The 27,646-nt window shown below is 44.7% G+C and overlaps 1 protein-coding gene across 1 annotated transcript in view; it reads right to left on the bottom strand.

Moving 5' to 3' along the window:
- CDKL2 (cyclin dependent kinase like 2) overlaps nt 1–27,646 on the bottom strand; it is a 522,774-nt gene that overhangs the window by 165,698 nt on the left and 329,430 nt on the right. Inside the window, exon 6 of the mRNA XM_078677465.1 lies at nt 13,456–13,595. Within this exon, the coding sequence (XP_078533591.1) occupies nt 13,456–13,595 (140 nt within the window). The remainder of the gene's footprint in view (nt 1–13,455; nt 13,596–27,646) is intronic.

The following is a 27,646-nucleotide window of genomic DNA, read 5'->3' on the forward strand; positions in this document are numbered from 1 at the left end:
ACTGTATCCTGGCAAAGCACTAAGTAAGTAGAGTGCTGAGCATTTAAAAAAAAAGTTTATGTCATGCTTCATCATAGGCAGTCCCCTCTCTCTAAAAATCAGGTTTCAATAGAGAGTGGGCCTACAGCTGGAGACAGGGAGGCACTTCTAATAATCTAAGTGATGGTGTGAGGACAGTCCTTAACATGTTTTTTAAATGCTCAGCACTCTACAGTTAGTGCTTTGCTGGGATATGGTTACATTATGTAAGTGACTAATATTTCAGAGTAGCTTCTTTTGTGTGTGGATTTGATAGGTTTGGAGGCCAGCTCACCCTGAAAACCTGTACCCTCTAGTTCCCTCCCTTAGATAATTCCAAAGGTTTGTGTGTGTCTATGTAACTTTCCATCATGCCTGGGTGATGGTATCTCGAGTCAAAGCACTTTGCACTTTCTACTTTTTTGTGCACTTTTTAAATCTGTGAGAAGAAAGTTTTGTGTCCCTGTTTAGCACTCTTGCTCTTTTAACTCATATCTTGACGGCTATAGGTTTCTGGAAACCCCAAAAGTTTGCTTAGCTGCTATAAATTTTTACTAGAGGAGCACTTTACATTAGGGAGAAATATGGTCACTAGCTCTTTTTAGGATGCTTTCAAGTGTGTGCCCATTCATTGTAAGATGTCAGTTAGTGCTGCTGTAATTGACCCACTATATTATTACTGTACACCCATTTATTGTATGCTGTAATTGGATGCTGCCGTAATTGATCCATTGAATGTTTTTATTGATATTTGTATTGCTACTGTATTTTTTATGGCTGTTTTTATTCATAATTGTAATTCTTATTGTATTCTTTTATGGCTGCTCAAGCCAAATAAAGATTTATCGAATGAATGAATCCTACTGTTGAGGCTATCAGTGAGAAGTAGGATATTTTAACAACAAAAATATTTTTAAATATGTGGCATTCTTCTGGTTGCTTTATTAATCCTGTGGTTAAATTACATAAATAGGAACTATCTAAAATGCAACTGCTCTACTGGTATAATAATTTGTCTTCTCTGTCAAGTGGGGCAAGATGTGGCCTGAAGAAGCGTTATTGATATCATTCACAAATAAGCAGAGAAGATGCAGCATCACTGAAATCTTTAGTAAAGTACATATCCCATCAAGACCATTCCTTGTGTGCATAATGTTTTCAATTTGCTTGAGGATGCTCAGTGAAGATTCTTTTTATATTACAATTTCCCAAAGAACTAGATATTATGTTGTCTATCAATATAATTGGGACACTGCTTTACTAGCATTACTAAGAGATGTAAATTCAGTTTTTACTCTTTTGAACCCCTTTAATGTGATCTAAAGCAAGATACTTATTACAAATTTTGAGTATCCAAGGTTTCACGTAATGCCGGCTCCATATCTCTATTGCCTGTCGATTTCTTGACTATAGCTTTAGATTTGCAGTGGAAATATTGAGGTCTTCTGCATTCTAAATAACACAATACAATTTAATTATCAATTATGACAGGTGCACAATAATAAACAAGTTAGCCGAATTGAAGGGGTTATAATGGTTTCTAGTATTTTAAATGTTTGTTTGATGATGTTAATAATTTTCTGTCTTTTTGAAATTATAGTGATGCAAAGTATACAAAAAAGTGATGGATGAATGCTTGAATTAATCTCAGCCACTGGTAATCACTCAAGCTGCATCCCAGTTCATTCTAATTTTGCACACCCTGCCACCTCAATCTTGCCATATGTAAATCAGTCTTGACCATGCTCTAATAGGACCAGTCCAAACAGTCCAGCCTGAACTGCTTGGCCAGGTCCTCCCTGGACCACAACACAAGCAACCCAGGACCAGTTTAATCCTAGTTAGGGCTCATCAGACTGGAATAGCTTGGTTTAAGGGTCACGGTGTGCATGGGATCCACATCTGGGCATACCGTCCCACTTAGGGTAACGTAAAATATACAAAAATGTGATGGATGGAATGCTTGAATTCATATCAGCTGATGATAATCATTCAGGGTTACATTCCAGTCTATTGTTTTTTTGCACACCATGCCAATACCTTACTTTTAATAATTATAGGGCTGATTCACAAAGGTAACATATGCTTTTGTGTAAATTTCAATTTTGAGTAAGTTTACTACTTTTGGCACATCACAAAATCTCAGAGAGTAAGATACTACTAAAAACTACAGTTGAGCCTCCAGCACCACTCATGGCCAACTGACCACTGGTAGTGCAACACCCTGCCATAGGAAATAATGGAGGATGGAAATTAAAATAAAACCCCACAGGAAATAATGTTTAAATTAAATTAAATTATTTAAAACAGTTACAAATATAAATAAGTATGATAATGGTAAATAGTTTTTTACAAATATAGTACATAGTTATTATTTGATTATAAAATATTTGAATGTCCTAGTTTGAATTTAAAATTGATGTAACAATATTTTCAGTGAGTTATAACGAAATTATTTTTAATTAATTCTATGCATCACTTTTACTATTTATTCATGCCCATCAGAAAAATAATTGTCATATCATTTATCTCCATTAATTAAAGATGCATTTCAACATTTTAAGTAAAAAGTTTTGTAACATTTTTTAAGTTATTCAATCTTTAAAATAAATAAATAAAATGAATGTACATTATTATTAAATGTAAAAATATTTGTAATATTTATTTTTGAGTTTGTTAGAAATGGGGTCTATAGTTGACAGTCGGTATGTACCCTGTCCAAGTAGGGACCCTCACTCTAGTCAGGGTAAGTAATTTATAAAGCTAAAATAACCTCTGCTTGCCCCTTTGGCAGCTTGGCACCGAGCAGACAAGCTTATTCCGTAGGAAATGTATAAAGTAGTTGTACACACACAGTAGCACAGTGAAAATACTACAAAAGAACTCCACACGAGTTTAGAAAAATTATCTGAGTAAAACAAGACCAGAACGGCAACCATCCAAGATGCACAAGTAAAGATATCACTTTTAAAAGGTTCAATAAGTCTTAATCCTTAGAAGTAAATGAATGTGGGTGTTTTAGCACAGAGTACCTTGGGTGCGTCAAAAACAAAGACAATGCGGGACGCAGGGGAGTTGAGGCAACGAAAAGCACAGTTATGCGTTGATTCCTTACTACACAGAGGAGGTAATGTGTTGATTCCTTACTGGCAAGGCAGGTGATGCGTTGATTCCTTACTGGCAGACGAGGTGATGTGTCAGTTCGTTACTACTAGGCAGGGGAGGTGAGGCATTTATTCCTTGCTGACAAGGGAGGTGATGCATCGATATCTTGCTGACGGGTGAAGTGATACGTTGATTCCTTGCTAGTAGGGAAGTTGATGCAGCGGGGTCCTTACTGCGGTGCGATGTCGATGAAGAATCAGTGCCCAGGGACGATAAATCGAAAATTCAGAGGCACTGCTTTGATGCAGCACAAGCAAAGCAGGCATTGCGTTGTTTTCACAGCAGCAAACAGAGAATACATCGGAGTTGGATTGTTAAAAAAGTGCTCAGGACTCAAGCTGAGGTGATTTTATTGACGCACTGCGATGGCAAGCTGGGGTCTGCATTGAAGATGTGGGCGATAAGCTGATCAGGAAGCACGCTTCAGGTTGGCAGCGGCAATGCATGGATCTTGGGCCGCATTGCATCGATAAAACAGATGCTGGGAGCCAATACCTGGAGTTTCTTCTCAGATCACCAGATTCTACTTCCAGGGGCCAGGAACTGTATTTGGCACCATTTGGCATGTCAGGACTGTCAAAAGAAGCGTCCATGCACTGGTAGGTGAAGTCTTTGATGGCCCTGAGACTTCTTAACAGGAGGCAAGATCAAGTCAATCACTTGGAGAACCATGGAAAGCAGGATACAGAAAGCAAAGTCCAGTCCTTTCACTCCCAGGACAGAAGCAGCAAGCAGAAGGCCAGCACAGCAAAGCAAACAGTAAAGTGGCAGTCCCTCCTGACAGCTTCTCCAGCTCCTCTTCCTAGCAGAATGGTGTTAGTCCAGAAGTGTTCTGAAGTTATGGTGGCACAGCTCCAGTAGTTATACCAGTTTCTGCCTTTGAAGTAGGCAAATTTCAAAGGAACGTCTTTGTAGTGCCCAAGACCCTGCCTTTCCCTGTCCTGGCTACAGCACACTACTGGGGGATGACATAGCTTTGTGTGAGGACAGGCACAGCTCTATTCTGGTGTCAGTGACAACTTCTCCCACCACTCTAGCTCACAAAAGTACATCAGCCTGGTGATCGGCGATCAGGATATGTAAAGGCACACGTCAGCTCCCTTTCTGTGACTGTCTAGAGCAGGGGTCTTCAATCTGTGGGGCGCGACCCGCAGGGGGTCGTGGAGTCCTGGGAAGGGGGTCGCAGATTGTCAGTTTGCCTTAGTGGCGCGGGCTGATTGAGAGTGCTCACAGCGGAGGCCTAATTCATACCGAGGGGTGAAAAACAATAAAGCCTCATAAACAAGTAAAAGGTCTTTTTAAGACCTGTGAAGTACTCGGGTGCGGCTTTGTGTGTGTGTCCCTGAAGGCGTTTCAGCCCGGCTCACATACACGAGGGGGGGAGGGCTGGGGGGCAGGGAAGGGTGGCTGGGGGAGGAGGCTGTAGCCCTTTGAGTTCAATGGACGTTGCGCGCCTGGAGCTCTGGGTCCCGCCTGAAAAGCACAAAGCACGAACCCTCATACCTGCCGCCTGTGCAGGAGAAATGTGCCTGAGAGTCTGTTCTTCAGGTGAGATGTTGTTACAGCCTGTCCGCCCCCCTGCCCCCAGCAGGGAGGCACAGAGATGCCCTCCCATGAGAGAGGAAGAAGACGCAGAGAGCTACTGACCCCCCCCGCTCTCCCCCCATGAGAGAGGTACAGAAAAGGTGGGTGGATGAATGGATGAAAGGGTGGATGGATGAAGGATGGATGTATGGATGGATAAAAGGTTGCATGGATCATGATGGATGGATGTGTGAAAAGGTGGGCGGATGAATGATGGGTGAATGAATGGATGAAAGGGTAGATGGATGAAGGATGAATGTATAGATGAAAGGGTGGATGGATGAAGGATGGATGGACGGATATGTGAAAAGGTGGGTGGATGAATGATGAGTGGATGGATGGAAGGGTGGATGGATGGAAGGGTGGATGGATGAAAGGGTGGATGGATGAAGGATGTATGTATGGGTGGAAGGAAGGATGAAACGGTAGATGGATGAAGGATGGATGTATGGATGGATAAAAGGATTGGATGGATGAATGATGGATGGGTGAAAAGGTGGGTGGATGAATGGATGGATGAAAGGGTGGATTGATGAAGGATGTATGTATGGATGGATGGAAGGAAGGATGAAACGGTAGATGGATGAAGGATGGTTGTATGGATGGATAAAAGGTTGCATGGATCATGATGGATGGATGTGTGAAAAGGTGGGTGGATGAATGATGGGTGGATGTATGTATGGATGAAAGGGTGGGTGGATGAAGGATGGATGTATGGATGAAAGGGTGGATGGATGATGGATGGATGGATGTATGGATGGAAGGATGAAAGGGTGGATGGATGAAGGATGGGTGTATGGATGGAAGGATGAAAGGGTGGATGGATGAAGGATGGATGTATGGATGGATAAAAGGTTGCATGGATGAATGATGGATGGATGTGTGAAAAGGTGGGTGGATGAATGATGGATGGATGGATGGATGGATGGAAGCAAGGATGAATAAAAACATCGATATAAAAACACCGAGCGCCCTGGTACTATTGGATCTCTCCGCGGCTTTTGATACCGTGTGCCATGAACAACTACTGTCGCGGTTGAGGTCTTTTGGTATCAGGGGCACAGCACATGCATGGCTTACATCATTCCTGCAGGGTAGGACACAAAGAGTACAGTTGGGGGATCTCTTTTCCACTTCTGCCCCCATCACTTGTGGGGTTCCACAGGGCTCTGCCCTGTCACCCCTACTCTTTAATGTTTACTTGCAGCCTTTAATTGCACTCCTGAATAGGATGGACTGCTTAGTATACAACTACGCCGATGACACCCAGATAATCATCCGGCTGGATGATGGCCCGGGAGCGTCTACCAGGTTGCAGGACATACTTAAAGCCACCGTTAATTGGATGTCCGAGAACTCTTTAAAAATCAACCCGGACAAGACGGAAGTGTTGCCTATTTCCATCGCGGGCAACCCCTGGAGCGAGAAATTCTGGCCTGTGGAGCTGGGTGTGCCACCGGAACCGGCGTCTGCAGTCAAAAGTTTGGGCCTGTACGTGGATGATAAACTCTCTATGAAGAAACAAGTCACCACGGTAGTGGGCACCTGTATAGGCCTGCTGCGACAATTGAGGAAGATCTCTGCATTACTCTCATTTTCCACCATGAGACACGTGGTCTCAGCCACAATTTTGGCTAGGCTGGACTACGGAAACTCCCTGTATATTGGCCTACCTCAGCGATTGCTGGATATGCTACAGGGGGTTATGAACGACGCAGATCGGCTGATTTACAAGAAACCTAGGACTGCCCACTCTTCCCCTCTGATGCAGGAGCTACATTGGCTCCCGATTCGGCAGAGGGTTGTATTTAAAGGATTGTGCATCGTACATAAGGCGTTGTATGGTAATGCACCGAGATACTTGAAATCTCGCCTGTCTCCTTATACACCGAGCAGGACTTTGCGTTCGTCGGACGCTACCCTTTTGACCCAATCCCGCTTTAAACTGGCCACGGTGGGAGGACGTGCTTTCTCTAACACGCTACCTGCTTTATGGAACAAATTGGCCCCAGAACTAAGGAAGGAATGTAACTTGCTATCCTTCAGGAAAAAGTTAAAAACCACACTGTTCAGGCAAGCATGGAGTAGCCTCTAGGCGCTGTGTTAAGATCAAGTAAATACCGAACCCCACTACGTAATCTGGACAAACAGCGCTTAGAGACCCCGGTGGTTATAACGCGCTATACAAATTAAATAAATAAATAAAATAAATAAATAAATGAAAGGGTGGGTGGATGGATGAAGGATGGATGAAAGGGTGGATGGATGAAGGATGGATGGATGTGTGAAAGTGTGGGTGGATGAATGATGGATGGATGGATGTGATGATGTCTAACAGGCGCATTTATGGTTGTCGATAGTTGTTGATGATGAGGAGTACCAGTTTCTAGAAACGTTTGTTGGAAGGGGGTCCTTAAGCCTAAAAAGGTTTTACAAGGGGGTCTCGGCATCAAAAAGTTTCAAGACCTCTGGTCTAGAGTGAATAAACAAGAGCCCAACTGTAAACCAAACAAGACGTGGATTCCACAGACAGGCAGAGGAACAGAATGGTTGAGCAAGAAAATGCTTACTTTCTAAAAGAGGCACTTTCAATCACACAATTTAAAAACCAAATCCACAAAAAGATGCATTTTCAATTGTGATTTCAGAGACCTCTAACTCCATATCTTTATCTGCTCACAATGGGAAATTGCATTTAAAAGATAATTTAAGGCAATCCCCATGTTACCCTACGGGAGCGATAGAAATAGTGAAATACAAATGTAGCAGTATTTCACTATTAGGACATGTAAAACACACCAGTACATGTCCTACCTTTTAATACACCCTACCCTGTCCATGGGGCTGCCTTGGGCCTACCTTAGGGGTGACTTATATGTAATAAAAGGGAAGGGTTGGGCCTGGCAAGTGGGTGCACTTGCTAGGTTGAAATGGCAGGTTAAAACTGTGCACACAGACACTGCAGTGGCATAGTCCAGGTCCCTTGATATACCTCCGTAAAAAAAATTGTTGCCAGAGATTCTCCGGGGCGACTTTTTCTAGACAACATTTTTTAAAATGACGAATGTGTTGCAGTGATGATGTAATATTTCAGGAACCATGAGATTTATATGCTTCATTTTGGCATCAGGTAATCTAATAGAGACAGAAAATAACTTCTCAGAGCAACCCTTTTCCAAAATAGCAGCTCTATAAGGATGTGTGTTAGACCGCATATTAGCAATATTAGTAATTTATATTAATATTCTTTTTGTTTCAGGTTTTCCATTGATTTGAATTTGTAAACATGAGCAAAGCAGGTGTTAGCAGAGGATCTTTACCTCCTGACATAGTGTTGCTAACTAAAAAATCGTAGAACTTCTTCAACAAAGAAAAATGTGTTAGAAATGGGGGCCTGTACTCTAGTTGGCAGTGGCTTGCACCTTGTCCAAGTAGGGATCCTTCCTTCTAGTCAGGGTAAGGATATTACACACCCAGGATAAGCCCTGCTCACCCCCTTGGTACCTTGGCACGAGCATTCAGGCCTATCTCAGAGGCAATGTGTAAAGCATTTGAACATAAACATACAGTAACACAGTGAAACCTCTACAAATGGACACCACACCAGTTTAGATAAATAACCAATCTTTATCTAAATCAAATAAGACCAAAACGATAAAAATCCAACATACACAAATCAAGATTTTACTTTAGAAGGTTAAAAACAGTTTTAAGTTCATGTGGAGCTATGGATGTGTCACTTTAAGCACAAAGTACCTAGGATGCATCAAAATCAAAGGTGGAAACAGTTGCAGGGGAGGTGAGACGCCGGAAAGCAAAGCGAGACATCGGTTCCTTACATGCAGGGAAGGTGATGCATCTGTTCCTTACACACAGGGAAGATGATTCATTGGTTCCTTGCTCCAAGAGGAGGTGATGCGTAGGTTCCAAACTGCTACACAGGGGAGGTGACGTGTCGGTTCTTTACTGTGAGAGGAGTTGATGCATGGGGTTCTTACTACGAGGGGGGGGGGGTGATCCATTATACATCATCACTGTAACACATCTGCCATTTTTCAAAATGTTGTCCAGAAAAATTTGTCTTGGGTCAGCAAAGGCTACCCAAGCTAAATTACTTCTCTAATGATACAAAAGCACAATTGAAAATCTATGGAAAACATTTTTTTTATGGAGGTGTATCAGGGGGGCTGGGATTAGCAGACCTGAGACATGTTTACAAGGCTATTCATGTGGGTGGCAGGCCCACTAGTAGCATTTAATTTACAGGCCCTGGGCATGCATGGCACACTTTACTAGGGACTTACAAGTAAATTAAATATGTCAATCATGGACAAACCAGTTACCATTACCTTTTACAAAGAGATCACTTGCACTTTAGCACCGGACAGCAGTGGTAAAGCGCCCAGAGTCATAAAACAAGCAAAGACGAAGTCCAGCATACAGTCAAAAACCCGGAGGGAGAAGCAAAAAGAAAGGGGAAATCATGCCAAAAGGTGCCAGGTCTAACAGAGTTAAATAAACTTTTATATTTTTCCCTATACCTCACTATGTGGAGTCTTCCTATGGTATGGTCAGAGCTACTGCAATTATATGAATCTGCGCCGTGGAGTTTTTAGATTAATTATGGATCTGCCATATTTGCCACATAATCCATTGTGTGGTGCATAATCTGAAGATTTTAGCTAAAAAAGTGTGTTTCTAGCTCGAACGGATCAAACGTTACTAATACCATGGCAACTTGTTCATGTGCAGAGAGAGGCTCTTTTCTAAAGGTTAACTGGTCATCTTTCAGTTGCTTTTGTTTTTGTATTTGGTTGTTAAACTGTTACTAATGAGGAGAACTCTTTGCCCAGACAGGAGAACCATGTGTGAAAATTAGTAAATAATGAAGTAATGCTATCAATCAGTCACAGCCTTTATTCAATTTTTGTCAAAAACATAAATGTACAGGTGATAAAGAAATACATCATACATAAGACTGCAAAAGATCATTTCTACATGAAATGACGTCCATACAGAATAGACCATAGAGACAACCTACTAGACAGATCTTAAAGTGCAAGGTGCATGGATGAGAATAACAACTAAGTACAATAAGGCAACATGTCCCGCCAGTTACAGAACACATTCGTTAACAAAAGCCTCTGTGGATCCGCTATGTTTCAAGATGTAGTAATGAGCCTTTTATAGAAGGGTGAGCATGAATCCCTGTGCCTTTATATATGGAGCCGGCTGTTCATATGTAAGAAAGCATATCTAAAGTGCAAGAATGAAAAGTGCTATTATCTAATCATCCAACAGCTATAAAAACAAAATGCAATAAAACACACAAAGGTACGTAAAATCAGTCATTAAAGTCCATTGTCATATAAAATCAAAGAGAACTTTATAACAAGGTTGTGACACACAGACAAAGAAAGCACAACTTCATAGGGCAGGACAGAGCGTATGCGTATGGCCCTCTATATGAAGACTGCAATTGAATAGCATGACCACACAGTTGATAGCTTTTTCACAAACTCCATGGCAACCCTGCACTGCCTTAAGTTTGTCTACTTCAGGAGTGGTTGCATGAACCCACACACCTTAGCGAAGAGCAATGTTTGCAGAAGAGAATAAAGTACAGGGCGCTCTGTGCAGAACCTCCGACACAAGGACACGCAGGTAGGTTAACAAAAAACATACCTTGTCTGGGGTATGCAACAAGAAAGTGAACGGTGCGAAGGAGTAGTCTTATTAGCAGGAACCTGTGGTGTAGATTAATAACCAATAAGAGCTAAGGTTCAATGCCAGAACAAGTGCTGATTTAGACAAGGGCGTTGAGTGTGGACATTCCTGAGTCTTTTAACATACTTTCCTCTGCAAATTGGGATAGAAAGAGTTTAGTCAGTGGTCTGTAGAAGCTATACCTGAAGGTGTTCAGATTCCAGAACAGCTCATTTAGATTCAGCCAGTTGCAGATCTTGGATATGTGTGCGATACAAGGTATTGTGGAACTTTTTTCCAGATTCAGACAGTCAGTAAGGACTGTACAATTCAGTATGGTTTCCCCCTTGGTCAATATTTTCAACCATAACAAAAGAGGCTGCAGCCTCACAAAATCGCTTATATATCCTAGCCCAATTTCTATGTGGCATTTATAGTTGCTAGTGGGCTTGGGTACAGCAAGCAGCCTTTTTATAAACCCAATTTCTACCTTCTCAAACCCCGAATGGTCACAGATGCCCAGACGCCGGCCCCATATATTGCACTTGGGCAGCACTTAGCCTTGTAGATTTATAGCAACTCTTGAAATGACTTGCTGCTCAGTCTAGACGCACAGCCTAGGACCTATGCTCCTGGCTAGGGCAGCTGTCCTCAGAGAACTTCAGGTCAGCCTATCGTATAATATTCCCACATAGGGGTAAGAAGGGACCTTACTAATCTTCGCTCCATTGACAAAGAAAGCCTTGCTTTCTATGTCTCAGCGACCAAAGACCATAATGTGGTTTTGTGACTGGTTTACCAGCAGATCTGGGCTAGTCACGAAAACATAGAATTAGTTTAGTGATCGTTGCAAACCGGTTGCATACCAGGCCAGCAAACCGATTGTATGGACCAGGGCCTGGACACTGCGTTTGCCGATCATGGGGAACAGTTCTAGAGTTCAATAATTTCCTCTCCAAACAATTGACGTACAGGGAAAAGAGAAAGGGAGCCAGTACGCACCCCTGTCGCATGCAGCGATCGAGTACAAAACTTTCTGTAGTTTCCCCGACTGGGCTGTATCTCACACTTGCAGTTACCTCTGAGTGGAGCTCCCTCAAAAAGTCTACAATACTGGGCTCGACCCCAAGCTCAGCCGTAATTGCCCAGAGCTTTGACCTCTTGACTGTCAAAGGCCAAGCTCAGATCCATATAGACAGCATACATTTTGCCTTCCTTTGCTACTGTAAATTTGTTTATTAACAGGTATAGGTTTAGGCATTGCTCTACTGTCCCTAGGCCAACACAGAACCCAAACTGGAAATTGAAAAGGACGTTGTTATCAGTTGCCTAAGTTTGCAACTGTTCCAGTAGGAGCCTGTCCATTTTCTTAGCAGTTGAATAATTAATGATACGGGGCAATAACACTTTGAATCCCCCTTAAAGATTGGAATTATTTTTGCATGTGACCAGGGCTTGGAAGGGCCTATGAACAGGACAGTCTTAAGAACATTACTCAAGAGGGGTGCTCAAAGATGTAAATTTGCCCCAAAAAGATACGCCAGAATTCCATTGGGCCTATCACATCAGTAACATCGATTTCTAAATTACAGAGGGGTTTAGTGGAAGCAATCAGGCCCATAGGTGGTTTTGCCTGGGTCGAGCATGCCCATCTAAGGTGGCTGTGTCCAAGTAGAACTGAGAAAAGTACCTGACCCAGACCTCCAGAGGAATCACGGTATCGAGCCTGGTTTTCTAGGATTTCTCTGGGGAGTTTCAATTCACTGTTTGCCAGAAGTGCATGCTATCTTTGAGGTCGCTGGCCTTTACTAAGTTGTGGTAGGCTTCCTCTCTTAATGTCCTTTTCTGAGCCTGTTGGGAAGCCTTGTACCACCCTTTACAGGTATGGACCCTTTCCAGATCTTTTGGCACAGCTTTGAGTGATGACAGTAGCAGATTGAGGGCTTTAGTGCAGGTGGTATTGAACCACCTCAAGCGTTTGGTATGATAGGTGTTCAGCCTAATGGTGAGCATCTCCTGTGTTGTTCCACAGATTTTACTGAAGCTGCTCATTGTCTCTAGCCCCCAGTCTTTGATCTCCTTCAAACATGCCATAAAACCACCATAAAATGCAGTAATTAAATTCAAAAGGAAATAGTCCTTGTCCACTTTTGCCCAACTCATGATGACCCCCCTCATTAGAAGAAAAGGACAAGGGAAATGGCAACGGATGAACCATCACCTGCTGTTGTTCAAAGAAGGCAACGCTTATCGAGACTGCTATCCCCCTGTGATCGCCCACGGGGGGAATCCTGTCCCTCATAAGTTCCCAGCCGTGCTCTCAAATTATGTGACATTAATGAGGATAAAACGACCGCAAATGTGGGAGTAACGACTAGGCCACTGTTAGAGGAATCAAAAGCAAACATCATGTTGTAATACTATCGAAAATTGTGCCGCAATATGTCGCATAATTTGCACTTTCGTGCCACATAATTTAGTGAACCCTGACACCTAATTCGCTGAACCCCTCCCGCATAATTCTAGTGACCCTAGGTATTGTTTTCAGGTGGTGGAATTGTCTAAGTTATACTTTTTGAGTACCTTTACATTTCGATTTTGTGAATAGTACACAAAGTAGTCAACCTGCACAAAAGTGTAAATTACTCAAAAGTGTAAGTGATCATTGTGAATCAGCCCCATAATATTTTATCAAGCCTCTTTGTACTTTTTTTTTTTTAATCACTGATGTCTATCACTTGTTTTGTGCAAGATTCATTCTATAATCTTCTCAATAATCACTGATGTCTATCACTTGTTTTGTGCAAGTTTCATTCTATAATCTTCTCAATCAGAATAAACCAAGTTAACCAACAACAATAAATCAGTGAAATTGAATCATAAAGCAGCAAAACATATAGTAAACAGATTAAGGAACAGTGACATCTTAGTGAGATATTCGTTTTTCAAATGCAACCGAAATCGTTTTTAAGCAAACTTTACCTTAGCTAGGTCTAGCACCAGGCTCGATAATTTGGGATATCTCTTTTCAAGAGGTTCGACTTCCCTGATTTCGGGCAACCTCACGCCAGCAAACAGGGGATTTTTGTAAAATAGCTCAGTGTGCCTTGGTGTCAAATTACCTGCAGCAGAAATACCATGTTATCAGTGAAGGAATCAGCAAAGTCAACACAGCTAAGAAGCTATTGCTGTCTATATTCATCAACGTGGTTAGGCTCCTAAAACTTGGCTGTACAGCAGCACATTAAAAATAAACAATCATATTCTGCAATCTTTAACAACAGTTAAATGCACCTTTATTCATATAACAAGTCAAAGTATAACCTGAGATGCTTACAAAACTGAGTAGCGTCTTGTTTGATCTCAGGTGACTGTCTATTGGTGGACTGGGAGTTAATCCAGGTAGTTTTTAAACCAGTATGTATACAAGAACAAAACCAAAATGAGGCATGTTATAGAATTTACTTATTGACACCTCCCCTAAGGAGGTATTCCAAAATGGGATACAGCTCTGTTCCTGGTTCTAATCCTGTTATGCTTAGGGACAGTATTTATTCCACAATGTTCTATTTCTCAAAAAGCTATTTGTAAATGCAGAGTTTTGCATGTGCTAGGTATATAGCGTGGGAAACAACCATTACAACGCAGTCATTACAACGCACTACCTTTACAACGCAGCTGTTACAACGCAGCTGCCTTTACATCGCATGCCATTACAATGCAAGTCACTACAATGCATGCCATTACAACGCATACCATTACAATGCATGCCATTACAACGCATTATAAGGTAAGTAATGGGGATTCATTAGTTTTAGGGTGGGTATGGATTTCGGGGTACATATGGATAGTATTTCTATCCCTACACTATCCAACACTTACCCTACTGTTGCACTCACTGGAGTGGGAATAGTAATTTTTACCCCTACACTATCAAACACTTACCCTACTGTTGCACTCACTGGAGTGGAAATAGTAACTTTTACCCCTACATTATCCTACACTATCCTAGACTTACTCCACTGTTGCCCCAAAAGTATTATGCGTTGTAATGGTATGCATTGTAATGGTGTGCGTTGTAATGGTAGTTTTCTAAAAATGCGTTGTAATGGCATGCGTTGTAAAATAATGCTTTGTAATGGTAGTTGCGATATAAAAACTGCGTTGTAAAGGCATGAGTTGTAATTGTTTGCGTTGTAACGTCATATATTCATATTGCGTACACCATTGTTAGTGAGTTATTTCAGTAAGCCATACTGCCCTGTTCTATAAACAAATCTGATACCCAAGACAATTGAACTAACCATAGGAATGAAAAGCACTTAATTATGTACATCCTTACACTTATATGAAACCTTCTGCAATATAAAACCAATACTAAGGGCCCAATTAAGATGTTGGACAGACTACCACTGACAGGCTGTCGGTGGCAGTCTGCCCAACATCCTGGGTATTGGTCCGACCACCAGATTACCAGCGTTCGGAGTGAATTGGGAGGGAGGAAAGATCGCCACCTCCGACAGTCTCAAGGAGCCCGCAAGGGTGGAAGTTGGAGCCTATTCCCTACAATGGAGGCATGCCATCTGAGGCACAGCCATAGGGAGTAGGAGTTCTGTTTCCGAAATTGTTTTCATGGTGGTCCGACCACTAAGACCCCATCCCCCATAGGCCTCTGCTATGTGGCCAGGGGGGCACATGTGGTGCCCCCCAAACATCCATGCACCATTTGCCAGGCACCACACGGTGACCAGCACACTGTGAATGGATGTTTGAAAAATGCTTTTTTACTGTAGCTGCTTGTGCAGCAGCCCTTTTCCTGGGCCGCTGCACAAGCAGCAATAGTAAATAGCATTTTTTGCCGCTTGCACGGCGGTCATATCGTAATTGGGCTGTCGGGATGGCCGACTACTTGTCAGAAGGTCTTGTGCCTGTAACAATAGCGGTCACCTGCTTGTTCGGCTGCTATCATAATAAGCCCCTGAATATGGTTCTTAAAGGAACTGAGAGCACGTAAAGGAAGTTGAGATGACACTGAAGGTGCACAGACATAATGGGGCCGATTCCGATTCGGTAAACTAATCCGTACGACGAATCGAATCTGTAGCCCTTTCCGTACGAATCGTACAATTCCGTCCGAATTGCATAGTACGATTCATATGAAAATTATACAACCGAATCGTTGCGAACCGTACGAAAATGTAGCGATCTCGATGTCCAGGGGGTTACAACCATACCAATGTTGTAGTCACCGCTGTTCTCCTGTTCGACATGAGATGAGGGTAAAATGCTGGAAAACTACAGCGACCAGCATGCCTAGGGACACTTACAAAAGCACATCCTTCACGATGGGAAGGTGCTTGCCAATCAACCTGTTTCTGTGGGAATGGCGGATGGTGTTCCCCGCCGGATTTCAGCTTGAAGATTGAAGCCGTGCTGTTTTGGACATTCGTTTATTTCTCAGTCTGAAATCGAGCCAGGTATTTCAGCGGAAGGAGTGCGGGCTCGTCTCCTCCGCGTTCGCCTTGCACCTGTGCTTAGTTTTAGAAGTGATAGCCGCGGTGTAATGTAAACGCGCTATTTCGCGTTCACATCGCATTCGGCGGAGTGAGAAGGTTATTGCTTTTGAACGCGCCTGATGTTAAGACGCGCTCTGTGTAATTTCCTTTTTAGCAATAATTCAGGGGGAGCTGCCTTGTTTACTTCATTCTGTTGGTGACCTCTGGCCGCAGTTCCTGTGTATAACTCTCACTCGTGATTGAACACTGTTGCTCCAGTTATTTTGGTTATCGATCCTGTGATCACAATCACCAAAAGAACAGTTCATGAATATTAGCGTTGTGCCCTTTTAACAACGCTATCGCACTTGGAAAAGGACACTTCCTGGGTGTGTTTAATCTTGTGGTGACATTGTGACTATACGTTTTCAAGCAGCAAGTTCAGACTGCGCATTTTGTGGTATACACCGTACCAGCTACAGAACTATTTTGAGTTGGACTATTATTCCCTTGTTATTTTTGTATTTTCATTTTTTGGACATAAGGGACAGGAAATACCTTGTCTGGCTGTATGACTTTCTGTGTGGACGTCCTTCCTGGTACCTAGCAGTTCTCTTGACCAGACCTTGAGGGAACCACAGAAACCACAGCTAGTTTTTTATTTTATCCACTTCCCTTTTCCCCGGGGCACGAGTCCACGCAGAGGGTGTACAGACTCCTTTGTTGGGGGTCGTGTCTAGGAGGAATTGGGGGGCCTATCTTCAGACATCGTCTCCGCTGGTCGCAAGGACAAGGTTAGTGGCATATATATATTCTTGGGCTACTGGCAATCCCGACAGATTGGCAAGCCCACGTACACAAGCCCGGCCTAGACGATGGACATCAATGTCGTGTTGGCCTCTGTGGTGGAAAGCTTGGCAGCTTTACAGCAAGAGGTACACACTTCAAGAACTGAGAACCAGATACTGCATAAGGAAGTAGGCTCCTTGCGGAGAGAGGTAGCAGGACTAACACGTAAAAGTACTGGAGGGATTCCCTATATTAAACCAGCCACACTGTCAGCTCCTGTTTCTACCAGTCACACTCCCTCCGTAGGAGCCGAAGGGGGTGGGTTCTTTGTACCTCCTCCTGCCACAGTCCCTCCTACTGACCCTGTCCACACTGTACATGTCTTACAAAACATGGGAATACCATTTGCACCCCCTGAACGATTTTCTGGGGATCCCAGGAAGTTTGAGACTTTTCTCAACCAGTGCAGACTACATTTCTTATGCAAACCTGGGGTGTTTCACGATGACCCTGCAAAAACGGCATTCATGATGTCATATATGGGTGGTAACGCTGCGAGCTGGACCATTCCTTTATTGGAGAGAAATGACCGTGTGTTGCACAGCTTTCCTGATTTTTGTTTAGAGTTACGGAAACTTTTTGATAGGAAATTCCATATGATGACCCTTGACAGGGAACTGTTAACGCTACGTCAAGGCTCCCAAGACCTGTTGACCTATATTACGTCTTTCAATAGGCTAGTAGTTGAAACAGACTGCCCTCCGGATAAACAAATCACTCTGTTCTATCAAGGCTTGAGAGGGGAGCTTAAAGACGTCCTGGCACAAGTGGTACAGCTTCCTCATACCTGTGAAGAACTTATAGATCTGACTGTCCAGTTGGACCACAGACTCCTTGAACGAAAAGGGGATAGAAACAGGGGAGATGGTCGGTATGTTTATCCCCGTTTCAAAAGTCCTATTGAAGACCGTTCCAAGGCAATAGAAGGCACAGAACCTATGCAAATAGGAGGCATCCGCGGTCCCCTTTCACAAGAGGAGAAGGAGAAAAGACGAAGGTTGAAGCAATGTCTGTATTGCGGTAAAGGAGGACATTTCATTAAGGATTGCAGAGCCAGAAATGCGCTACCCGGACACCCTTTCGTGCCTCGTGTTCAGGCACCTATACAGACAGGAGACCCAGCGGAAAACTAAAAAACCCAAATCAGGAAGAGGTCTCTGCCTTGGGTTATCAACCTTCAATGATCTCACCAGTGCTTGCTAATACGTTACACCCCGCTGTCGCACACATGAATCTCAAAGTCACATTATGGGCAACTGCCCATAATGCATTGGATATAGATGCATTGCTTGATTCCGGTGCCACAGGGAATTATATTGATCAAGAATACGCCATGAAAACCGGAATTGTCTGCGAGAAGAAGGAAAAACCGGAGCTGGTGAAGGCAGTCGACGGAACCGTTCTGTCTTCCGGTCCTGTGTCCTATCATACGTGTTCCTTGTTGATGCAGACCAGCCAAAATCACCAGGAATACATCCAGTTCGATCTTATCAACGCACCTCAGTTCCGGCTTATCTTGGGCATGCCGTGGTTGACCCTTCACGATCCTAAAGTAAGTTGGGCGGCACGTACCATCACTTTGTCATCAGACTATTGCAAGGAACATTGCAATCGGGACCTTCCTGTTAACAACACCCCTGGCATAACGCCTTCAGTGTGTCTGGCGATGGAAAGTGATCAAGAACACTTTTGTTGTGCTACCATTCTTCCTGAGGAGTACAACGAATATCTCCCTGTGTTCGATTAACAAAAGGCGACCACCCTGCCTCCACATCGGGTATATGACTGCCGTATTGCACTGGTACCCGGAGCAGACATCCCGTGCAGACGAGTCTACGCCTTGACCGAGAAGGAAACACAATATCTAAAGACGTACATTGAGGAAAATCTTGCAACTGGCTTCATTAGACACTCAACATCACCAGCCTCCTCCCCTATGTTTTTCATACCCAAAAAGGATTGCGCCGAATTAAGACCTTGCATCGATTATAGAGCAATAAATCATGTGACAATCAAGAATCAATATCCTCTCCCCTTAATACCTGTGCTGATGGACCAACTGAAAGGAGCCCGTTATTTCACCAAACTTGATCTCCGTGGAGCATATCATCTAGTCCGGGTCCAAAAAGGGGACGAGTGGAAAACGGCGTTTCGTACAAAATTTGGGTTGTTTGAATATAGGATGATGCCCTTTGGGCTGTGTAATGCCCCTGCTGCGTTTCAGTTTTTTATGGACGAGGTGCTGCGAGGATGCCTGGAAACTTTTTGCGTCGTATACATAGACGACATTCTGGTGTACTCTTCTACCCTTTCGGAGCATGTAACCCACGTGAAGACTGTACTTGGCAAATTACAGCAGAATTCGCTTCATGCAAAACTTGAGAAATGCCTGTTTCACGCTCAGGAGGTTTCTTTACTTGGGTATGTAATCAATGCACAAGGCTTTCAAATGGACATGAATAAAGTTGATACCATCACTAATTGGAACACCCCTCGGAATGTCAAATCGGTGCAGAGCTTCCTCGGCTTCACAAATTATTATAGACGATTCATTAAGGATTTCTCTAAAATGTAAAAAATGTAAATTGATACTTGTATAGCGCACTACTCACCCAGTGAGGGTCTCATGGTGCTTGTACAAATACCGCTGTGGAACCCATCCTGGCTTTCCCTGTGAGGTGTCCACTCCTGGGCACCCCCAAGGTGGAGGCCAGGCATCCTTAGCGTTGTGGGGGCCGTTGTGGAGATTAAGCAAGCTATTGCCCAGAGTTGCAGAGTGGGACTCCATGATTGGAATAGGCACCGAGGCGAGAATTATCAGGTCCGTGGAATTTTGAGCCCAAGACCCACCGAGGCGGGGAATTGAACCCTGGTCCCGGGCTAGACCTCTGTATCAGGGTCTGCTGCTCTAACCATTGAGCCACACTTCTCCACTGAAAATAATACATCCAATCTCCAGCCTTTTGAGGAAAAATACCCCCTTTGTTTGGAGCGAAGAGGCAGCTAAATCGTTCCAGTTCCTAAAGAAGCAGTTTACCCAGGCTCCAATCCTTCATCATCCTGATCCGCAAATGCCATTCATACTTGAAGCGGATGCATCTCAAAGTGCTGTGGGAGGCGTGTTATCCCAAAGACATCCTGTGACGGGCCAAGTACATCCGGTTGCCTTTTTCTCAAAAAAGCTTACGCCGTGTGAGATAAATTATACCATCTCAGACAAAGAACTCCTTGCAATAAAAAGAGCATGTGAAGAATGGCGTCATTATCTCCTGGGAGTGGTGCATACTGTAGAAATTTACACGGATCACAGAAATCTACTGTTTCTGAAGACCGCTAAGGCACTAACACCACGGCAATTACGTTGGACATTGTTCTTTTCTGACTTTGATTTTATTATCAAGTATAAACCTGGGTCGCAAAACGGGAAAGCGGATGCCCTTTCCCGCATAGGAGAAGTAGACGAGCAGCGAGAAACCGAGGACATCGAGCCAGCTTTCATATTGACGGAAGTGGGCGATCCGACTCCATCAGTAGCCCTACTGTCCTCACAGGACTTCTTGGAAGAAGTGAGGATTGCTTTAGCAAGTATGAACGTACAGGAATGGGTCCAAGAAGCTCCGGAGCATCGTGCTGAAAAGGATGATCTTGCCTATCACGGCACTGCCTTATTTATTCCAACAGAGACATTGCAACGGCAAGTGTTAGCATGGACCCACGATTCTATGTTGGGTGGACATGTGGGAACGTATAAAACAATTGCCAGTGTGGAACGTTCCTTTTGGTGGCCCCGAGTACGAGATGATGTGCGACAATACATTAAGAACTGTGCAATTTGTGCACAAGGAAAGGCTACCCATGCAAAACCTGTGGGACTCCTCAGACCTTTGCCTATTCCTCCACAACCCTGGCATACGCTTTCTATGGACTTCATAGTCGAGATGCCACCCTGTGACGAGAAGACCGTGGTCCTGGTTGTTGTTGACCATCTGACAAAAATGGGGCATTTTGTACCACTGACAGGATTGCCCACGGCTGCGGAATTGGCAGAGGTGTTTCTTCAGCACATTGTACGAGCTCATGGTATCCCTAGTGTTCTGATTACTGACAGGGGGACTCAGTTCACGTCTCGATTCTGGAGGGCTCTCTGTAAGACATTGGATATTGATGCTCGTCTCTCCTCCAGTTACCATCCCCAAACTGATGGTAAAACCGAATGTCTGAACCAGACGCTGGAACAGTATCTCCGATGCTTCACTTTGCAAAATAACAGGGACTGGACTACTTTGTTATGGATGGCGGAATTCGCCTATAAAAACGCTGTGCACACAACTCTGGGGTGCTCACCTTTTTTTTGTCTCCAGGGCTATCACACCAACGCTCTCCCTTTTGATTGGCCTGTTCGCTCTCCTGTACCTAGTATTCAAGAACATCATGCACATCTTCGAGCGGTGCTTATATCCGCAAAACACAATCTGGTCAATGCTCAGTCAACACAGAAACGGTTTGCCGACAAGAAGAGAACCCCGGAACCAGACTACAGGGTGGGGGATAAGGTATGGCTCTCCACTAAAAATCTCCATATCAAAGGGGTTACTAGATTGAAACCTAAATATGTGGGTCCGTACAGTATAGTTGAGGTCATCAACCCTGTAGCAATGAAACTCTCTCTTCCTGGTTCTTGGCAGATCTATCCCGTTTTTCATGTGTCCCTGCTCCAGCCTTGTCCTTCCGGTATGAGGTTGCCCGACAAGCCCCTTCCTGTTGAGGTAGATGGACAGGAAGAATATGAGGTGCAGACTATCCTAGACTCCCGGTTGGTTAGAGGTAGGGTCCAGTATCTGGTGGATTGGAAAGGCTATGGGCCCGAGGAAAGGACATGGGAACCTGTGGACAATCTGCATTGTCCGGAGCTGGTGGATCTTTTCCATGCTCTGCATCCGGGTAGGCCTGGTCGACCGCCGGGTTGGCAGTCCTCAAGAGGGGATTCTGTAGCGATCTCGATGTCCAGGGGGTTACAACCATACCATTGTTGTAGTCACCGCTGTTCTCCTGTTCGACAAGAGATGAGGGTAAAATGCTGGAAAACTACAGCGACCAGCATGCCTAGGGACACGTCACCCGGAGGCTCAGGGCGGAACTTACAAAATCACTTCCTTCACGATGGGAAGGTGCTTGCCAATCAACCTGTTTCTGTGGGAATGGCGGATGGTGTTCCCTGCCGGATTTCAGCTTGATGATTGAATATTGAAGCCGTGCTGTTTTGGACATTCGTTTATTTCTGAGTCTGAAATCAAGCCAGGTATTTCAGCGGAAGGAGTGCGGGCTCGTCTCCTCCGCGTTCGCCTTGCACCTGTGCTTAGTTTTAGAAGTGATAGCCGCGGTGTAATGTAAACGCGCTATTTCGCGTTCACATCGCATTCGGCGGAGTGAGAAGGTTTTTGCTTTTGAACGCGTCTGATGATAAGACGCGCTCTGTGTAATTTCCTTTTTAGCAATAATTCAGGGGGAGCTGCCTTGTTTACTTTATTCTGTTGGTGACCTCTGGCCGCAGTTCCTGTGTATAACTCTCACTCGTGATGGAACACTGTTGCTCCAGTTATTTTGGTTATCGATCCGGTGATCACAATCACCAAAAGAACAGTTCATAAATATTAGCGTTGTGCCCTTTTAACAACGCTATCGCACTTGGAAAAGGACACTTCCTGGGTGTGTTTAATCTTGTGGTGACATTGTGACTCTATACGTTTTCAAACAGCAAGTTCAGACTGCGCATTTTGTGGTATACACCGTACTAGCTACAGAACTATTTTGAGTTGGACTATTATTCCCTTGTTATTTTTGTATTTTCGTTTTTTGGACATAAGGGACAGGAAATACCTTGTCTGGCTGTATGACTTTCTGTGTGGACGTCCTTCCTGTTACCTAGCAGTTCTCTTGACCAGACCTTGAGGGACCCACAGAAACCACAGCTAGTTTTTTATTTTATCCACTTCCCTTTTCCCCGGGGCACGAGTCCACGCAGAGGGTGTACAGACTCCTTTGTTGGGGGTCATGTCTAGGAGGAATTGTGGGGCCTATCTTCAGACATCGTCTCCGCTGGTCGCAAGGACAAGGTTAGTGGCATATATATATATTCTTGGGCTACTGGCAATCCCGACAGAAAAACAAGGGAAAATTCGTACGATACGGACCCTCAAAGTGAACCGTACGAATCGTAAGCATGCTGTACGACCCGACAAGTACGATCCGGACCGGGGAATGAGAACGTGATTCGTACGGAAAACGTCGCGTATGAGCAATTCGTACGGAGAGCCACACAATCACATACGCACCGTACCCCTGCAATCATGGGGTATACGAACTGTACCCCTATGCACCGTACCCCTATGCACCGTACCCCTATGCACCGTACCCCTATGCACCGTACCCTATGCACCGTACCCCTGCAATCATGGGATGTACACACCATACCCGGGGGGGGGGGCGTTTCGTACGTGGTTTGAGTCGAAATCTGCTTTTCCGGACGTTTTGAGCTCCAGTAGAAAAAGAGTCATACGGAGTGTTGACGAGACGAATCGTACTTGCTGGGTCGGAAAATGCTGCTTTGATCCGTACGGACGTCGCGTACTGCATGTTCCGAATGCGATTTGTACGGATTTTTAAGTCGTATGGTCTTTCGTACGATTCGTACGGAGATCTGCTTTGGGTCCGAATCGTACTGCATCGTACGTACGGGGACCATTTTTAAAGGTACGGTTCGTACGGGAAATATGCTCCGTACGGCTATTTGTAAGGGATTTTACCGAATCGGGATCGGCCACTATGTGTTTTAAAAAATCCCAAATTAACAATAAAATGAAAAAAACTAGAGATAGTACATTAAACAAAACAAAATAACAAAAGTGCAAGGGAGATGCACTTTAATACTAACTAGACATGGAGAGTGCTTCTGCAAAATACTTCAGCTCATTTTTAGGAAAACTCCGGGACTCATATTGATGAAGGAAAATGTCTTGCTAGGAAAATAGAACATATATAAGCTATTACTCTGTATATGTTACCAATTTATTTTTTCAAAATGGTGTGAGTGTTTATGGAGTAATGCCAATAAGAGTATCATGGATGAAACAAACAGAGACGTCCTCAATGATGTAATTTGAAATGTCAGTAGTTATATATCATATATATATTTTAAAAGAAAAAACCTAAGGTCAAATTGGCGTCATAGTTTTATAGTCAGGTTTGGGGTGTGTGTGTGTGTGTGTGTGTGTGTGTGTGTATATATATATATATGTGCGCTCACGTGTAAGGACACGTTCACACTCGCGGGGAGAAACCTGAACTCGCCTTTCTTGCCACAGCGTGCTTGAATAGCTGAGGAGCTCAAGAGAAAGTGATTCAATCCCATTTCGCCGTGGAATTCCTGACGCGTTTCGAAGGCTCCCGCCTTCTCTTCAGAGGATTTGGCGAACTGATGATGGGAATGCAGGTACCAGCCCTGATACTGATCATGGCACGCCCCTGATGGGCAGTCCAAATGTCCCAGTGCCTGCTGGGACTGGTAGTCCTGTTTAGTCTTGGCGCCCCATGTGTGGATCGAGGCGGACGAGTGGTCTCCCCTCGCCAACCAAGCGACCTCACGATATCGGAGTAGCAGACGGATGTATGCCCGTCAAACTAGCAAGCTGGATGCTTGCCCTAGTCGGCTCCTACCTTGAGGCTGCTTGGCGGTGCTCAGCGTGTATGCAGGGGCTCTGCTCGCTCGTTACCATCATGGCGCTGCTGCACTCTTCTGGCGGGTGCGGTAAAAGGATGGTGATAGTTCCATCCACATATGTGCGCTCACGTGTAAGGACACGTTCACACTCGCGGGGAGAAACCTGAACTCGCCTTTCTTGCCACAGCGTGCTTGAATAGCTGAGGAGCTCAAGAGAAAGTGATTCAATCCCATTTCGCCGTGGAATTCCTGACGCGTTTCGAAGGCTCCCGCCTTCTCTTCAGAGGATTTGGCGAACTGATGATGGGAATGCAGGTACCAGCCCTGATACTGATCATGGCACGCCCCTGATGGGCAGTCCAAATGTCCCAGTGCCTGCTGGGACTGGTAGTCCTGTTTAGTCTTGGCGCCCCATGTGTGGATCGAGGCGGACGAGTGGTCTCCCCTCGCCAACCAAGCGACCTCACGATATCGGAGTAGCAGACGGATGTATGCCCGTCAAACTAGCAAGCTGGATGCTTGCCCTAGTCGGCTCCTACCTTGAGGCTGCTTGGCGGTGCTCAGCGTGTATGCAGGGGCTCTGCTCGCTCGTTACCATCATGGCGCTGCTGCACTCTTCTGGCGGGTGCGGTAAAAGGATGGTGATGGTTCCATCCACATATGTGCGCTCACGTGTAAGGACACATTCACACTCGCGGGGAGAAACCTGAACTCGCCTTTCTTGCCACAGCGTGCTTGAATAGCTGAGGAGCTCAAGAGAAAGTGATTCAATCCCATTTCGCCGTGGAATTCCTGACGCGTTTCGAAGGCTCCCGCCTTCTCTTCAGAGGATTTGGCGAACTGATGATGGGAATGCAGGTACCAGCCCTGATACTGATCATGGCACGCCCCTGATGGGCAGTCCAAATGTCCCAGTGCCTGCTGGGACTGGTAGTCCTGTTTAGTCTTGGCGCCCCATGTGTGGATCGAGGCGGACGAGTGGTCTCCCCTCGCCAACCAAGCGACCTCACGATATCGGAGTAGCAGACGGATGTATGCCCGTCAAACTAGCAAGCTGGATGCTTGCCCTAGTCGGCTCCTACCTTGAGGCTGCTTGGCGGTGCTCAGCGTGTATGCAGGGGCTCTGCTCGCTCGTTACCATCATGGCGCTGCTGCACTCTTCTGGCGGGTGCGGTAAAAGGATGGTGATGGTTCCATCCACATATGTGCGCTCACGTGTAAGGACACGTTCACACTCGCGGGGAGAAACCTGAACTCGCCTTTCTTGCCACAGCGTGCTTGAATAGCTGAGGAGCTCAAGAGAAAGTGATTCAATCCCATTTCGCCGTGGAATTCCTGACGCGTTTCGAAGGCTCCCGCCTTCTCTTCAGAGGATTTGCGAACTGATGATGGGAATTCACGTACCAGCCCTGATACTGATCATGGCACGCCCCTGATGGGCAGTCCAAATGTCCCAGTGCCTGCTGGGACTGGTAGTCCTGTTTAGTCTTGGCGCCCCATGTGTGGATCGAGGCGGACGAGTGGTCTCCCCTCGCCAACCAAGCGACCTCACGATATCGGAGTAGCAGACGGATGTATGCCCGTCAAACTAGCAAGCTGGATGCTTGCCCTAGTCGGCTCCTACCTTGAGGCTGCTTGGCGGTGCTCAGCGTGTATGCAGGGGCTCTGCTCGCTCGTTACCATCATGGCGCTGCTGCACTCTTCTGGCGGGTGCGGTAAAAGGATGGTGATGGTTCCATCCACATATGTGCGCTCACGTGTAAGGACACGTTCACACTCGCGGGGAGAAACCTGAACTCGCCTTTCTTGCCACAGCGTGCTTGAATAGCTGAGGAGCTCAAGAGATATTTTAAAAGAAAAAACCTAAGGTCAAATTGGCGTCATAGTTTTATAGTCAGGTTTGGGGTGTGTGTGTGTGTGTGTGTGTGTGTGTGTGTGTGTGTGTATATATATATATATATATATATTAAAATAAACAAAGGTTGCAGGGACATTATAGTTAGGTTCCGATTTAACCTGCACAAAACCACAGAAATTCAGCAGTTATACTTATACTTATACTTATCTTAAGAAACAATAACTTATGCCCTAAGGTAACTATAACTAGAACTCTTGATGTTCACTGTGTTCTCATCAATAATTTTACAGCAAATGTTGCACTGATATTATCAATGATGTCATAGAAGATGTCAAGACTGATGTAATATGTGGGGTAATTAGCAGTGCATGGCGAGGGCACGAGTTTTATTTACCTTAGGGCACAAGTTATAGTTTCTTCAGATAAGTATAACTACGACTGCTGAATCGCTATGGTTTTGTGCATGTAAAATATGAACCTAACTATAATGTCCCTGTAACCTTTTGATTTTTGTGAATTTCTAAAGTTTTTTAATTCCATTTGCTAATTATAACATCCCTGTAACCTTTTGTTTTTTCAGTAAATTTCTAGGGGTTTCTTTAAAGTAAAGTAATATTTAATTACCTAACATTAATCCAACACCTGCCGCACACAGCCGAGCTGGGTTGGTCCCACCGTCACCCAACCCCACACAGCACATGACCGAAGGGTCAGCCGCATGATTGTGCGGGTGTGGGTTATGTGAGTGGGTGTGTAAGTGGTTATGTGGGTGCATGAGTGATGTGTGAGTGACTGTATGTGTCAGAGGGTGTATGAGTGGCTGTATGGGTGTGTTAGTGGGTCTGTGAGTGGATGTGTGGGTCTGTGAGGGGGGCTGTGAGTGGATGTATGGGCCTGTGAATTGGTGTATGAGTGGTTATGTGAGTGTCTTAGTGGATGTGTGAGTGGCTATATGTTTCAGTGAGTGAGTGTGTGAGTGACTGCCTGGGTGTGTCAGTAAGTCTAAAAAAAAAGGAACTGGCCCAATCTCCCTCCCCGGATGACCCGCGCTACAGCTCATGGACGTCCGCCATCATTAACTATAATCTCACTACCTCTATCATCACACTCTGCCGTCAAACATCCTCTACAATGGTCTCAACCAATATCACCAGGTCCAGAAAACGCACAGTTAACAAACACCGCAAGACTGATCCTGAGCTAGCCAAATCAGACTCAAACAACATTCTTTCTGTGACTGAACCCAGTACATGC

This window comes from Lissotriton helveticus, chromosome 2_1 (genome assembly GCF_964261635.1).
Source record: "Lissotriton helveticus chromosome 2_1, aLisHel1.1, whole genome shotgun sequence".
Taxonomy (NCBI): Eukaryota; Metazoa; Chordata; class Amphibia; order Caudata; family Salamandridae; genus Lissotriton; species Lissotriton helveticus.